Source organism: Pavona decussata, unplaced genomic scaffold (genome assembly GCF_977016875.1).
Source record: "Pavona decussata unplaced genomic scaffold, jaPavDecu1.1 SCAFFOLD_156, whole genome shotgun sequence".
NCBI lineage: Eukaryota > Metazoa > Cnidaria > Anthozoa > Scleractinia > Agariciidae > Pavona > Pavona decussata.
This window is the reverse complement of record NW_028145568.1, coordinates 2027828-2043559: the sequence shown is the minus strand read 5'-3', so window position 1 is coordinate 2043559 and position 15732 is coordinate 2027828. Positions and strand designations below refer to the sequence as shown.

General features: G+C 38.2%; 2 protein-coding genes across 2 annotated transcripts in view; both read right to left on the bottom strand.

Annotated features, from left to right (window-relative positions):
• The window catches only part of LOC146465230 (blastula protease 10-like), a 532877-nt gene extending 531045 nt beyond the window's left edge, over positions 1–1832 (bottom strand). Inside the window, exons 1-2 of the mRNA XM_085128517.1 lie at positions 1343–1832; positions 164–933 (exon numbers count right to left, since the gene is read on the bottom strand). The gene's annotated coding sequence lies outside the window, so the exon portion shown is untranslated. The remainder of the gene's footprint in view (positions 1–163; positions 934–1342) is intronic.
• A 1339-nt stretch (positions 1833–3171) lies between these two features.
• Positions 3172–15462, bottom strand: LOC146465229 (uncharacterized). Its single transcript, XM_085128472.1, has 5 exons — positions 15038–15462; positions 11217–11493; positions 8550–10517; positions 7103–7641; positions 3172–6388 (listed from the first exon to the last, which is right to left on the bottom strand). Exons 1-5 carry the CDS (start codon positions 15113–15115, stop codon positions 6206–6208), a joined length of 3045 nt encoding a protein of 1014 aa, XP_084984598.1. The 5' UTR covers positions 15116–15462; the 3' UTR covers positions 3172–6205.
• Between the last annotated feature and the right edge of the window lie 270 nt (positions 15463–15732).

The following is a 15732-nucleotide window of genomic DNA, read 5'->3' as shown; positions in this document are numbered from 1 at the left end:
TTTATTTCACTTTTTGAACCTACCTGTATCATCCAACCATCAATCCAATCATTTGATAGGATCCCGCGTGAGAATAAAGGAATTAAGGCAGGGCCTACTTTTGTTACTACGCATACGTTCTTCGCATCTCAAGGTACTCGGGTTTCCTATAGGTGGTGTCTACTACACTCTGTTCTTTTGTATAAGAACGGCTAATTTTGGAGCTGAGGCTGAACGTTCTTATATTTTTTGGCGATTTGAGGCTGAAAACGTTCTTAAGATGTTCTTAAATTACATAGTACAGACTATATGTATTTTAGTAAATCACCGGACGCGACCAGGAAACTGGTCAAAGTGTATTGCCTGCTGAGATATGGTATCAAGAACTGCTGATTATGACAAATCGAGATGTCTTTCACCATTCTTAATGTAAACATGCCTTTAAGTATTTTAGTTAAATTAAATTTACATTTGTTACCTTGATTTTATATACAGATTACCAAAATAAAAACGTTCTTAATCGACTCTCACCCTGAGGAATGTTCTTAATACGTTCTTAAAATTTTGGTCAATCTCAGCCTCGACGTTCTTATAAAAAAGGTTCTTATAAAAAAAACAGAGTGTAATACAGGGATATTTTTGTGCATTTTTTAAAACTATGCGGAGAAAGCAGAACTTAGCAAGTGCTGTTGGTATCCAAAAAGAAAATCGTGGGTAACCATGCATTTTCAGAGATAATAAAGCTTCAATTTGGGGAAAAATGCCATACATTGCTTTGTATTTTAGCACTTTCTAGAACTATTGTTGCTTGATTATCTCAAAAAAATGTATGGTTACCCCCAATTTTCTTTTTGGATTCCACTAGCCCTAGCTAAGATCTGATTTTCTCGCACAGTCATAAATTGCGCAAAAATACCTCTGTATTAGTAGGCACCGTCCTTAAAATGTGAGGTACTTTAAGGCTGGTTTCCATATGATCGCACATCGCAATAAGGTCTGCGATCGCGATCGCAGACGATCGCAGAAGATAGAACCATGTTCTATCTAAAGGCTGGTTTCCATATGATCGCAGATCGCAATAAGGTTTGCGATCGTCTGCGATCATATGGAAACTACTTCTGCGATCCTGCGATCGTGATCGCAGAAGATAGAACCATGCTCTACCTCCTGCGATCAATTGCGATTGTTTGCGATCTGCGATCCGCGATCATATGGAAACCAGCCTTTAGATAGAACATGGTTCTATCTTCTGCGATCGTCTGCGATCACGATCGCAGGATCGCAGACGATCGCAGAAGTAGTTTCCATATGATCGCAGACGATTGCAGACCTTATTGCGATCTGCGATCATATCGAAACCAGCCTTTAAACTCCTCATGTGAGTTGTAACGCGCATTTCAAAGCTAAAGCATTTTGTTTCTGGACGGTTAACTCGCCAACATGTTGACAAATTTCAAATTTCGAAGCATTTTTTATAATTTTCGATACACTTTCAATTATTGTTATTATTCTACTTTGTCCTTTTGTTTCTTACGCTGTTCGTACGATGTTCTTTGATAACTTGGTGTGATATCACGAGACCCGCGTATTAAAAATTTCACTAATGAAAATTCTATTATTGGAGTTTTGTAATCACAAGCTGGACTTTACATGGGCAAAATACACATGTAAAACACAAGTTTTTAATAGTGTACTTTATTTGTTACACGAGAATCTGTAAAATGTCGCACTCACTGGTTAAGCCAATCATATGGCGCGCTTTTATCACGTGAAGTGATTCGTCCAATCACAAGCTGCTCACAATAGTTCGGCCTTCGCCCCTCACTACTGAGGTCACTGCTCTCAGTGTAAAGTGCTCGTTTGGGGGTTTCACAGGTAAGCTGAACTGTTTTTTTTTTTGTTTGTTTGTTTGTCTTTTTGTTTACTTACGTGATTCCCAGCTCGCCAAGAGTTCTCAAACATCCCTCAGAAAAGGCTTGAGCTTATCCGAGCCAGTTGTAGCTTAAAGTTTTCCAATGATATTCACGCACGTTATATTTTTGACGTTTACGGCACTTCAAAAATGTCTACCAAAACCTCACAAGAATTTAACAAGGCTTTTATTTAACTCTGGTACCAGGGCAGAAAAACATTCAGTCAGACACGAAGGTGATGACCTCGATTTCAGCCAAAAATGTGGTTAATCACTATCTTTTGTTGTTTGTTCAAACACGGTACGTTTTCTTGGAATTCCTGCAAGTTGCGAGGAAATTGCAAATAACACCCCTCCCCCCCCCCCCCCCCCCCACCCTTCGCAAATTGTGTTACAGTCGACTCCAGATAACTCGAACCCTCGCTAACTCGAACCAATTTTCCTCTCCCTTCAGGTCATTTTCTGATTTTTTTGTCTATATAATTTTACCCTCGATAACTCGAACCTTTTTCAATTTCCCTTGAAGGTTCGAGTTATCGGGAGTTGACTGTACTATAATACGTGTGGGAAAAGTAGACTAGCCCACTTGTTGCAACGTTTCGAGATATGCTGTATTGCAAATGTTAAAGTCTCGTACATGTAAATAATTACTTGAGTACAAAATTAATATTATCTACTATTCCTTTTAGAAAGTAATCCTCATTCTTTGAAATCTGGTCTTCTTTCTCTATTTTTTACCTTCATCATAGTCTTTTTACATATTAGAATAAAGTGTTTTAGTTGTTGAAATTACATACAATGGCTCCTGGCAAAACTTACTTCAGACCAAATTAGAAAAAAAAGCTTTACCTACAATCCCGGCAAAAAACCATGAAACAGTTTCAATAGAGCTCATCCCCCTTCCCCTTTTCAATGTTGTTTCCTCTACAAAGCATGTTCCATTCTAACAACAATTGATAAAACAACTGAGTGGGGGAGAGGGGTTTCAAACCCGAATTGTAACTTATTCAAGATTTAGCATGTACTATAAACCCCAAATCCACAAAAAGAAAATCTAATCCCCCCACCGCCTCATATGAGTGTTCGAGGTCCCTTACCTCCCTTCCTAACGACTTTCATCCCCACCAGGAGTGGTGAGGCATGGATTAAAACTGAGGAGTTGTAGCAAATTAAAGTAGCATCAATATTTTACCCCAAAATCATTGATTACATTGCATTGTGGATCACCTTTCACACAGACATGATTATGTAGAATTATGCAGAAACCAAGAAAGAACAGGTCAAGAATACGTACTTTACCTTTATTTTATTTTGCAAACAAGTCACTAACAGCTACAATTCTCATCAAAAATAGACTGTATATACAATAACTTTGTTGTACAAAAATCACTCACATCCTGCCAAATAAGGCAGGAAGTAGAAAAGCTCACTGCACTCTACTGAATAAACAAAGCTCTTACAAATATTTCTCAAAAAATAAATTATTCTAATGTAGAGTTGCAGTTATTATTCTATATTCTGCATACAGCTCCAATTTAACGAATTGCACAGCATGCAGCCATCGTCTTTTAAGGAACTTTACTTATAAGCAATCTCAAAAGCTTACAGCAATTGAAGGGGTGTGCGGAAGAAGGCCCTAAGTGACTTTTGATGTAAGGTCAAATTCTCCTTTTATTTCACAAGCAAAAACAAGAAAATTTGGAAGGAGAATCTAGCAGTTTATCAGAACTCACTTAGGGCTTTTTTCAGGCACCCCTTCAATTTATTATAATAATTGCACCCTCAGTCTGTACAACCCTGAACTGTTATTTGACTAACCCTTGCCTCTAATTATGTCACAGTAAAATATTTCCATTTAAGAAACACTGAAAAGCAAACAGTACAAATAACAAAGACTACTGTTCAACAACATTCAAATAATAGCAAATTATCATACTGCGAACTAGAGGGCTTGAGCACTTAGTTCTTGAAAGGCTGAACATCACAAGCACAAACCAATAACAATGGGCCCTTCCCTTGCAGCTACAGTCACATGGTACAAAAATCCAACATGTTGGAGAGCAAGCTATGCACTGGGACATCCAAAACAAAGCAACGTCATCCAGTCAAACTTGAATTTTCTTTGTTTTGGATGTCCCAGTGCATGGCTTGCAGTCCGGCATGGTGGATTTTGTGCCACGTGACCGTTAACTGCAAAGGGCCCTTTGCAGGTCAAAAAATGGTAATTATTTCTTTGCAGTGGCTTAATCTTGTGATTGGTTATGGCACAATATAATTATAATATCACTGTGTAAAATAAAATAACTGACTGTTCATGTTTTCAGTTCTGATGCACACTGCAAGTTAACGGTTTCAACCACAGACGCAAAGTAATGAAAAACCACTTTACAAGCCTTGCGTATACAGGAACTAAAAAATCATTTCAAATTACCAAAATGCAACTTGATGACCTCCACTGGAATTAATCACTAGACCAGCAGAACTTTAGTAGAAAGTAACTATGTACAGACTGTACTACAAAATTTTACATTTGACCCTCAAAAGCAATGGGACTTTGTAGCTTATTTGACCATTACCAAAACTTTAAAACCAAATGTTGCATCTGAACAGATTCTCTTGCAAAGCAAGCATTTGAGGTTGACAGTAATACACTAATAATTCTAATTTCAAGCACCATTAATTTTTATGCCTACTTAATTTTTAAAATAATTTTGTGGCCTGGCAAAGGTGATATGACATTTATCATTAAGCCCAAATAGTGACAAGAATCTAGTTTCTTCCACTACTTGATCAAGTATAGAAGTCTTGAAAATAAAGAAGATGACCAACCAAAACATGTCTTGATTTGACAAATTCTCACACCTAGTACCATAAGAAAAATATGGAGGACAATAAGAAGAATTTGCATATTGCTTTTTAAGCTTAACAAGTTACTGGGGCCCCAATGTGCACTGTATAACCTATTCTGGGAACCTATCACGCAAAAGTAAACTCAAAACTTTTGTACAAGTGAACACATTGATTCACAAAAATTATCCTGAATTATAAGCAATCATGTTTCAATGTTACTTAACACAGCTTACAGTAAGATACATGTAGCAAACTGTGTCAACAGCTCTTCCAAAGCTGTAAGACATTCATAGATGTCTTTTTGTCAAAAGAAATCAAATGGACTACATATTTCATCACAAATGTTAATGTAAGCATGTAAGGGATTGATTCCAAACAAAATAACAAACAAACAAATGAGTGTTATTTCTAATACCCTTGACCCCCACCCCCCAAGAGGGACAGTGGGGAGTACTCAATAATGTTTACAGTGTACAGTGTATATGGAGAGACTCAACCCAGAGGTTCATCCCCTTAACCCTTTCACCTATCATACATGTAATTTACCAAATGTTACCCCTTTCACATGCACAAACTTAAAAAATAATTTTGTACCCCTTAATATTATTCTTAGGTAAGATCACTCGTCCACAATCCCAGATTTACCTTCTTGAAGTAAATCCCTACATTTGAGATCTATCTAACCGTTTGTGTTATTACCATTGCCATGTTTTACATCCGTATATTCCATTATTAATCATATATAAATTCAATCATAATTATCAAATCTACTAAAATTAATGCTGTGAGCATGCATTTTTAGTGATGGGTCTTGTCGTACTTGTTACAGGGCTCATTACTCTAAATCACAATAAGCCATTTTATAGTGTGTGTTTAGTGACCTGGCCTTGGATTGGAAGTGAGATTGGGGTTGACCTTGTTTTGATACAAACCTCACTGTTTTTCATGTGTAAATGCAAACTAGTAAGCATGAGAACAGCATGGTCTACATACGAAAAGCAGTGAGGTTTGTATAAAAAAAAGTCACCCCCAGCCTCGCTTCCAATCCAAGGTCAAGTCACTAAGCACACAACTGTAAAATGCCTATTACAAGTTTTATCTATATTATTTTAAAAATATGACTCAATCACATATCAAGAGATTAAGCAAAAGTTGCATTAAAATATTACAGTGTAGCTACTGTATTAAAAATGCTGCCCCCATAGATGGCAAGCACACTACATGACAGTGTAACTAAAAAAGTCTCACTACTGTATCTACAACAAATGTACGTGTAAACTTGTGTACAATTTTCTATTCTCTGAGATATATATTTACACTTAATTTCATTGTTTGAATGTCTGCCAAAAACTTAGTAAATTACCTGAAAATTATCATCAAAAACCTCACTGGCCACAATTCAACTTTAAATAATATCTCATACCACATCCAGACATGTAGTAGACATTTGAACTTAAGACATGCTCAACGAAGACCCTGCCGTGCATGGCATGTTTGGAGCAGCGCTCTGGTAGATTCCTCATTTATATATGTATAATGGGTGTTTTCTCTTCTTGGTGGCATGTTAGGTGGTATTCTGGGCTGCTGAGCTCCTTCCACGATCTGAACTTCAGCATATAGAAGATCTCTTCTGTGTCTCTGTTCCATCTACAGTACAAAAATCATACAAAAAAAAAACATATGAACTGGTTTGTACATGTACATTTCGCAAGTTCAAGTCCTGCTCTGACAACTTGGATTTGTTTTATGGTACTTTATACTTAGTTCCATTTTCAAATCCAAGACCATGCTATGTTCATGTAAATAGCCAACTGTTCATTATTATTATACAGTAGAATCCAGCACGATAATACATCCAAGGCAAACTATAGCATGTAATGTATATAGCCTTAGGCTTCAATATTCTTCATAAGAATCCTTGCAGTGCCAAGCAAAGCTGCTTTCTGTATATGTTTGACCTAAATCATGACTCCAAAGTTCTCTTTTCAGGTGCTTCTTGAGGTTAGTTGACACCAATCCTAGGAAATCCACTACCACAGGCACAACATGGGTCTTAGTGTTCCACATTATTATCATTATCATTATTACTACTCCAGTCAACTACAATACGTGTAAAATCACAGTCAGAGAGGTAGTAAATGCAGCAAATAATACATACAGCTGTAGTAAACTGTTCTTTCATGCTATGTACAGCACCTAGGCCAAAGTGAAACTTTGCCTCGTTACCATATAAATAGTACAAGAACTTAAAAAAACAAACACCCTGCTACAGTGTACATGTATATGTACACATACATCACATTGGAGCTTCTCATTTTGGGCTTTCAAATGCATTAAAGAACATGATTGACCTGCACCCACCTGTGAAGGAACCATTGGCATATACACATCCTCATTATCAACTAATGAAGATGCGGAGGAGGAATTACTCTTTCCACTAGAATATCTCCTGGTCTGCAAAGCTGACATGTCTTCGTAGCACTGATCATTATCTGGTGCTCTTAATCCTGTTGCGTCATCTTTGTCATAACTGTAGCATCGTGTCAGCTCTGTTCTTGTTGGTGCCTGCATTGGACAGTAATCAAGGTCATCTGTAGGCTCTACAGACCATCGATTTGGCTGATTTGGCAAAGACCCAACAAAAGGGTTTCCTGCTAGAGTCTTTACCAGAGGGAGATTCTGCGGACGCTGAGGAGTTACACCATAATTCACGTAGCTAGGCTCAGACTGAGGCATTGCACTTCTTTTATATTTGGTTTCTCGATCAACTGGTGGTGCCATGTTACAGTAACTGTGGTCTTGTGGTGTCAGTGCTTTAGGCTTGATGGCTCTGTTCACTTGTGGAGGGCGTTTTGTGGAACGATCAACTGCTGGAAGTGCAGGGGATTCACTTCCATGACCTTTGGGTTAAAAGCAACACAATAGTTATTTGTGCACTGTTGTCAAAAAATGCAGCTGCAGCGATTCTTGAAACCTTCCAAACATTTTATGAGCACAAAATAATACTGTTATTAGACCCTCCTAAATTTTGATATATTAATATACTTTTTTGTACATTGATACATGTTTGTTCAACTATTGATTGTCTCTGTTGGGTCAGAACACTAATTTTGGTCAATACCTGCAGCTCTGATCAGGTCCTTCATCCAAACTGTCAACAGCAATAATTACAGTATTTTGGTGTCTTTGATCAAAAAAAATATACTGTAAAACAACATTGGAATAGGCATTATGACAGTTATTTCTGTATTTCATTTGTCCAGGGAAAGTCAACTTTTTAATCCAAGTCTAGCATAATTACACCATTAATTAAGCCATTGAATTCAGGTATGAGAAATCAGGCTTAACAAGAATTTTAAAGGGTTTTAGTTAGCTGTTCACTGCATGCCATGGCATGATAACAATTTCAAAAGTAACTACATGTATGTACACGTACAGTAACCAGTGAGAAACCGGTAAAATGTATAGTCTTTTTCACAACTTCCTAGTAGTGATCAGATTGGTACATGGGTACTTATGGCAGTTTTGTCTCTGTTTTCCTTTGCAATAGTGACTGGAAGTATTCGTCATTTCCACCTGGAAAGGATGTCCATCTTACATGTACATCCAACACTTTATTTCCTTCAACTAAATAAATGAAATACATTTGTGTTTTATTTCCTGGCGAGGATCTGCATCCTGTCTGAGGACATACCCTGAGTTCAAACAACCACTTTTAATTTCCAAAGCTCTACACGAGTTAACACCTAAAATGTTATGTGTAAGACACGTAAGAGAATAAAGACGTTGATTTATACATGTACAGTACCTGGGTTACGGTTTGATGGAGGCACATCATAGATATCATCTGAAGCACTAGGAGGTGTGTCATAAATCTCATCACTGCATTTAGGAGGGACATCATAAAGACTCTCTTGTTTAGGAGGGACATCATAAATGTTATCCCCAGCATCCCAGCTGGGTGGCCTGTCATAGATGTCTTTTGAATTCACAGTATCATCTGCTGAGTCATCACTTAAAGATCCTGAATCCCTTGCATTTGGAACAGCTGGTAAAGGAGCATTATATCTATCCTCCTGACCATCATCACCTTCAGACTTCAAAGAGCATATACTTGTGAATGAGGCATTAAGTCCAGAATCAGCACTCACTGGACGATTAGTATTTGGAAGAGAGTCATAAGCATCTCTACTGGGGCGATATGGGGCAGGCCTTGGAGGTGCCTGTACCCATTCATGTGCATCTGTCGACTGTAGATTTGGAGGCACGCTATAAATGTCAGAAAAACGTGGATCGTGTCCATTAGAAGGTAGAACATCACTGCTCCCAGTTTGATTTCCCAGTGTTGCCCTAGGTGGCGGCACAACATCATAATTTTCACTTGATGGCCGAGGAATTGGAACAACATCATAATTTTCACTTGATGGTCGGGGAATTGGAACAACATCATAATTCTCATGAGGGGTATGTCCTTGACCAAGGCTTGGTTTGGGGGCAACTTGTCTGTGCATAGGAGGAACAATGTCATAATTTTCCTGTGCTGATGCTTTATTAGTAGGAAGATTATCATACCAACTTTGGCCATTATACCTATGAGGAATCTCTCTCCTTGGCACAACGTCATAAAGTTCTTGGGGTGCTCCTTGCAGAATGTGGCTTGGTTTGGGGACAACTGGTCGTGCAGGAGGAACAATGTCATAGTTTTCCTGGTCCGGTGCTCTTCCTGGTGGAGGGACATCATATACAGAAGGATGTCTCTTTGGCAAAACGTCATAATTTTCTTGTGAAGTTCCCAGTTTGATGTGGTTTGGTTTAGGGGCGACTGGACGGGAAGCAGGAGGAACAACATCATAGTTTTCTTGTTCCACTGACCTTCCTGGTGGGAGAACATCATACACACTTTGAGTGTCATTAGCCCTTGGTGAAAGATGTCTCAATGGCACAACATCATAATTTTGCTGTGAACTATCTGACTGAATATGACTTGGTTTGGGAGTAGCTGGTCGGTTTACAAGAGGAACAACATCATAGCTCTCTTGCTCTGATACCCTTCCAATTGGAGGAACATCATAAAGACTTTCATCCTGACTAGAAGACGACATCGGCCGTGGAGGTGGAACCATATCATAGACATCCTGTGATGATCTGCTACATGTACTTGCCTGAGAGACTGGACGTGGTGTGGGAACTGCATCATAGTCATCAGGAGTCAAGTGATGCCCTGAATTCCGTCTTGGAGAAGAAAGATCACATGGTCGTGGACTTGGGACATCATCATAATTGTCCTGTTGTGGATCAAATTCTAACCCCATCCCAAGTTCAGGAGTGGAAACGGATTGTGAAACTTTCTTGGGACTTGGTAAATTATTGTAGGCATCCTGACGAGACAAAGGTCTAGGGGAAGGCACTGCATTATAATTTTCCGTAAGATTTCCTGAGAGACGTGCCTTATTTTGCATGCCATGAACACTGATAAGGGATGTGGAAATTCCAACTTGCTCAGATTGCCTCCGCATTACCGCACGGTGAACTGGATGAGCTTCTTGTGGGTGTTCAGGAGGATCACTCATTGACCTTTGTTTGTTATGATCACCCATGATGTGTGCAGGAATGGAAAGTGGACAAGGACTAGTTGGTGATGTCAAGCTTGAGCCTGATGATGACAAACTTGATGGAGCAGTTCCAACAGGGCTCAATGTACGAGACTTGGTAGCTGTTATTGGTCGGGGGTGAGCTGGAGTGGTGTATGTATTCATTTTCTGAGCTGCATTCACATCTAAAAATGATGAAGAAAGTGCAGAGTCAGAAAGAAAACGTTAACTGTGTGCACATGGCATCTTTCCCCTTTCCAATTAACTTGTGAATGTAAATTAGTCCCACCACCCCCCTTTGGAAGCTTCACTCTATATTCACCACCACCACCTCCCCCCATGCCTTTCCAGAATTGTCAGAGTTGGGACATTCTACTCATCTGCAGGGGCAGGTCTTTAATGTGTAGGGATAGTGCTGACTTAGTGTAAAATGTATTTATTTAGTTTTCAAAGATTAAATGCCCAGTATTTTATACAAAAATGGTCCTATATACACTACTCCAAATGCAGTGCTTTGAGCAGGGCTTTAATTAAGGTTTTCTGAGAAGTGATACCCTTTCAATACAATGACATGAACAGGCAAATGTTAATGTCCTAGAGTGTAGCCCAGACTATGGTCACAAATTAACCCAACAACTATGAAGAAAAAAGCGTTCAGTAACTTGAGTGGCAATAATCACATTGTTATTAGACAACAAATAAACTTTAAAATGTCTTGATTGAATTCATGTTGTCCCTAACACTCTGTTTAAAGTTCATGGACTAAGAGAACCATAAGAGCTGCATGTACTAGGTAAGCACAATGTTGACATTTCATAGTCGCAGGCATCAGGTTAGTTCATTCATGTAACTATATTACTGTACCTTGTCTATTAAAACCTCACCTGGAAACTGCTGCCTGTCAGTCCTTGTGAAACCACAAACTCTGGTGAGTTTATCAACCCAAGTTTCCATCTCCTGTTGTGATTCGGCCACAAGATAGTAAATTCGCTCATCTGTGTTAATACTGAATACAAACTTGAACTTGTCATGACTCAAATTGGCCTCAACACACTTGCAGTGTTTCAACTTTATTGGATCTTTGACAGGACGTTTGTCTTTGTCATTTTTGTAATAATAAAGAAGTTTGTTTGCATGCAAAACAAAGTAACGTTTTGTCCACTGCAAAATAGACAAAAGAAAATAATGATCAGAAACAAGAAAAGACAAAGTACCAGTAAACACTGTATGTATGTATATACACTGCCATACAAATCTACATGTTCATGAATGTAAATGTTGTGGTTCAAAATGTGTTTTTGGTATAACATTTTTCAAACCAGTTTGATTTTTATTTCCCTTTGTCTCAGATTGTGGTAATGAATGATGCACAAAGGAAAATAAAAATTAAACTGGTTTGAAAAATTTTAAACCAAAAATAAATTTAAACCACGACATAAAAAATGTTAAAATGGGAATGCATTATTGTTTTACAGTTGCAATGAACTTTTTGTACAGCCTTTAGTTACATCAAGGTACATTTTACTTCACTGAACTAATGAGAAACAACAAATTCAAACTAAACATAACAGATTAAACAGCCCAACTGACAGGAGGCAGAACAGTTGGTGATTTACATGTACATGTACAAGTGTGGCCTAAGAGTTGAACTTTTGGCTATGGAGAACAACTCCAGCTAGCAGTCAGAGTGGGACCTAATCCTGGGTTTCCTGGGCCCAGTTGTTCAAAGCCTGATTAAGCTAATCCTGGGTTAATGTGAACTTTGATTCGACTATATTTGCTAACCCATAAGGATTTGTCTAAAAGATTTTTGTCCCTTTAAGTTTTACCTTAGACTTTCCTTTACCACTAGTAAAAAATGACTGCGACAAAAACCTCAGTTAACTTTTAATTGTGGATTAGTGTTAATCGGCTTTCGAACAACCCGGCCCTGGATTACAAGTCCAGGGCCCAATTGTTCAAGGCCCAATTAATTATTAAGCTAATTCCAGATTAAAGTGTACTTTGATGCCAGTTTAATCACTGATCAATAAAGATTCTTGCAGAAGATTTTTATCCCTTAGTTTTGGCTTAGAGTTTTCTCTACCACTAGCTTAAAGCTAGCCTTTTAAAATTTTCAGTGAGCAAGATAAAAACCACAGTTAACTTTTAATCATAGATTAGCCTTAATTGGCTTTCAAACAACCAGGCCCATCACCCCAACTGCTCAGCCATGCCACGTAGGGTAACTAGTTTGAAAGAACAGCTGTTGGAATGGTAAATTTAGCTTCACATGGGTGGTATCCGCGAGCCCCTTGCTTCTATTAAATACCGTGTGATAGAAGGCCTCTAGAATTTGCACATTAGCATGTACATACAGCCATACTGTGAATGTTATTATGTTTGCTATAATAAAGGAAAGGGGCATGCATATTATTAAATTGAAGCTGCTTCTGTTTTGAAACAAGGAAGGCACAACTACAAATGTACAAATATAAGTATGTTGTCACTTTACACTGTATATATTACCCTCTAAAAATACAAAAGGAGTCAATGCTGAAACATCAAAAATACACCTCTTGCATTTGGACAACGAAATGACCCCTGTGGGACTGTTTAGACAGTTTCAAAATATAAATTTCCTTATGTACATGCAGTAAGTTGTATTGAAGGAACTCTAAACAATCAAAATTCTGGCATTGTGATTTTCTGTGTGCTAAGCTCTTACCAAGGGCTGGAATGCATTATTTGATTTAAGTACAGTGTAAGAGACCAAAACCATGACTACAAATACAGTAGTCCAAATTTTTCTGTGACTGAAACACTTCTATTGTGTGTTCAGTTCAACCATCATTATCCCGTAGCCCCAGGTGGGGCAGGAAAGGATGACGAACCCCTAAGAACATCTGCGTGGGAGGCTGATTGTCCTGCAGCACTTTATTCAGCGAGAAGTGTTGTGTTATGACCAAAACGTTAGTAGAAAGCCTAACTAGGCTTAAGATTGGTGACTACCCTGTAGCACGAAAATTGTGGGGAAGTTTTATTTGCAGATTGGCAGTTTTTTGTGGTTTGCAGGAACAAATTTTTGTGGTCCGAGATCATGACTGAAATTTCTGCTGGGATCTAATCTTTGTGATTCTCTGTTCAAGCAGCAGTATTAAGTGGAAGAAACCTTAATATTTTCAACTTTTATTGTACGGTACATTGAGTCACAGTTCACCCTAATTACATATTAGAGACATATCACTGTTATACCTTACTGCAACAAAACACTGTTCCATTAATACGGTTTAATAATACAGACTAGATTCAGACTACCATATGTACCTAAGCTCTAGTTGCTTTTTCCAATGGAGAATCATGTCAATGTTCCTGTTTAAGTTCAATGTACATATCGCTCTAGTAGTACAAGTCTATTTTAAAAAAGCGGAGCTTTTAATTTGACTGAAGGGAGTTGACTTTTGTGGCGTTTTATTTTGCGGGTTTTTTTCTGTGGGAACTAATTTTTGTGGATCGAGGTCAATCCGCGAAACTTAGAACCCACAAAATTTTCATGCTACATGGTACAGTATCTCAGGCTTAAGGCAAATTGGACATGGCAAATTCCATCATCATTTTGATGAACAAATGCCTCTACTCTAGGGAGTATGATGACATAAGGAAAATGAAACAAGACTAAATATAACTTGTTTTGAACAAAACAATCATTTTAACTTCCTCTCAATATTTTTCCATTTAATTTTTTACGCTATTTGGCAAAAGTTTGTAAATCACAGGAAAAGGATAAATCCCAATTAACATCACAAGAATTCATTGATCAAGACTCAAGCCTTTTTTGTAATGAGTGTAAAAAAGCTCAAAAAGCTAAGGGCAAAGTGTAACTGAATATATTTTAAATAGCTGGATCGCATTACAAATTTGGCAATGTGTTGTCTTTTACGTGCTATTGCAAAAGCCGGCAAATTTTTTCAGTGTTACTGCATGTTGCAGCTTACACACAAGTAAGGAAATTTGCTCTTGAATTAGAACAGGATGTAATTTCAAGGAAACGCAGATTTCCGTGTGTGCACAAAATCCTGAATCGAATTTATTAACGTGTCTGATCTATTGCAGAAAATATCATTATATATCGAATCTGTAATTTCGGGAAGAATTTTAATAGACCGTAAGCGATCCAGCGTTATTCAATGTTTTCAACGACTATCATAACCTTATAAATGGCTCAAAGAAACGTCAGATTAAGAGTTTCGGAAGAATTTATAATTCTGATGGTGTACCTGCGGAAGTCATCTAAAACATCCTGGAGCTCGTAGATAGCATTTTGTGGCCGATTTGTTAAATAATATAAGCCACACAGCTACCACACAGCTACCAATGAGGCAGAGCGTGACAAACAACTCGGTTCAACAAGAAGCGACACATTCTTGACGCCAAAGAGTGAAAAGCAATTTCGTGGGTAGCAACGACGCAGACAAGCACGACGAGCTATCAAGAAGCAATGTGGACAGCCATGAATGATTTCGATGATATTTCCGAAGCAGAAACAAGGAAAATCTACTGCCCAAGTACACAAGTTATTGGACCAAGTCAAAAACTACCAAAGTGGTTAAAAATGTGGCAAATAAGTGTGTCGAATCGCGTTTTTCTAACGAGCAGAATCTTCGTCGAGCTTCATTCCGATACATTCAACCACATAATTGCATGTTCATTTCAACGATCTACTCACCGATCGAAGGTTACGCAGCTTGCTCTCCGGTGGCGATTTATAAAGGTATCCCGTGTAGACAACTTCTCCGTTCTCCATCTTTTGTCATGAATCTGTTTGGACTTCGCTATATCTAGCGGATTTTAGTAGTCTTCACAACACTCTGCTTCGCACCACTTCAAAGTCGAAATCGATCGATCGCTTACTTCGCAACACGGAAGTCGGTATTGGCCCGAAGAGATACTCTGATTGGGCAATTTCAATCACGTGGTCACCCACTCAATGAGAGGCCCCTTGATCTATTTTGTTCCCCTAAAATTAAAATTCCCTACTGGCAAGGGTCCATGTTTCCTCTTTCCTTTCTTCCTAAATTAGTCATATTCGCATTTTGACCTCGTGATTTGGACAACCTCTTTGAAGCCAAATTGATCGGAAATAGCTCCATTTTTAAACGTGACTGCCTTAATTTGGCATTTCACAATTGAGTTCGTGGGCGTTATTAAAAGTATTTATATTGAGACGAAGCCCGAGTTGATTTACGTCAGACCACAAAACAGATATTACTTTGTCGGATTACCAATGGGGTAAAGGGTGAAATATCTCAAGGAAGGTACCGCTCACGGTGATGACTCACTGTTATTTGAATTTGTCACATTAAACAATTTCAACCGCAAATTCAAAATTTACAAGCGCACCATGTAAATTACAGGTACTCA

Excerpts from the sequence above, each read along its gene's own strand:
- LOC146465229 (XM_085128472.1), bottom strand. The coding sequence starts at position 15,115 with ATGGAGAACGGAGAAGTTGTCTACACGGGATACCTTTATAAATCGCCA. Across the intron at positions 7,642-8,549 it reads TCCATCAAACCGTAACCCAG|GTCATGGAAGTGAATCCCCT; the intron begins GTACTGTACATG and ends TTTAACCCAAAG. Across the intron at positions 6,389-7,102 it reads TGCCAATGGTTCCTTCACAG|ATGGAACAGAGACACAGAAG; the intron begins GTGGGTGCAGGT and ends TTTGTACTGTAG.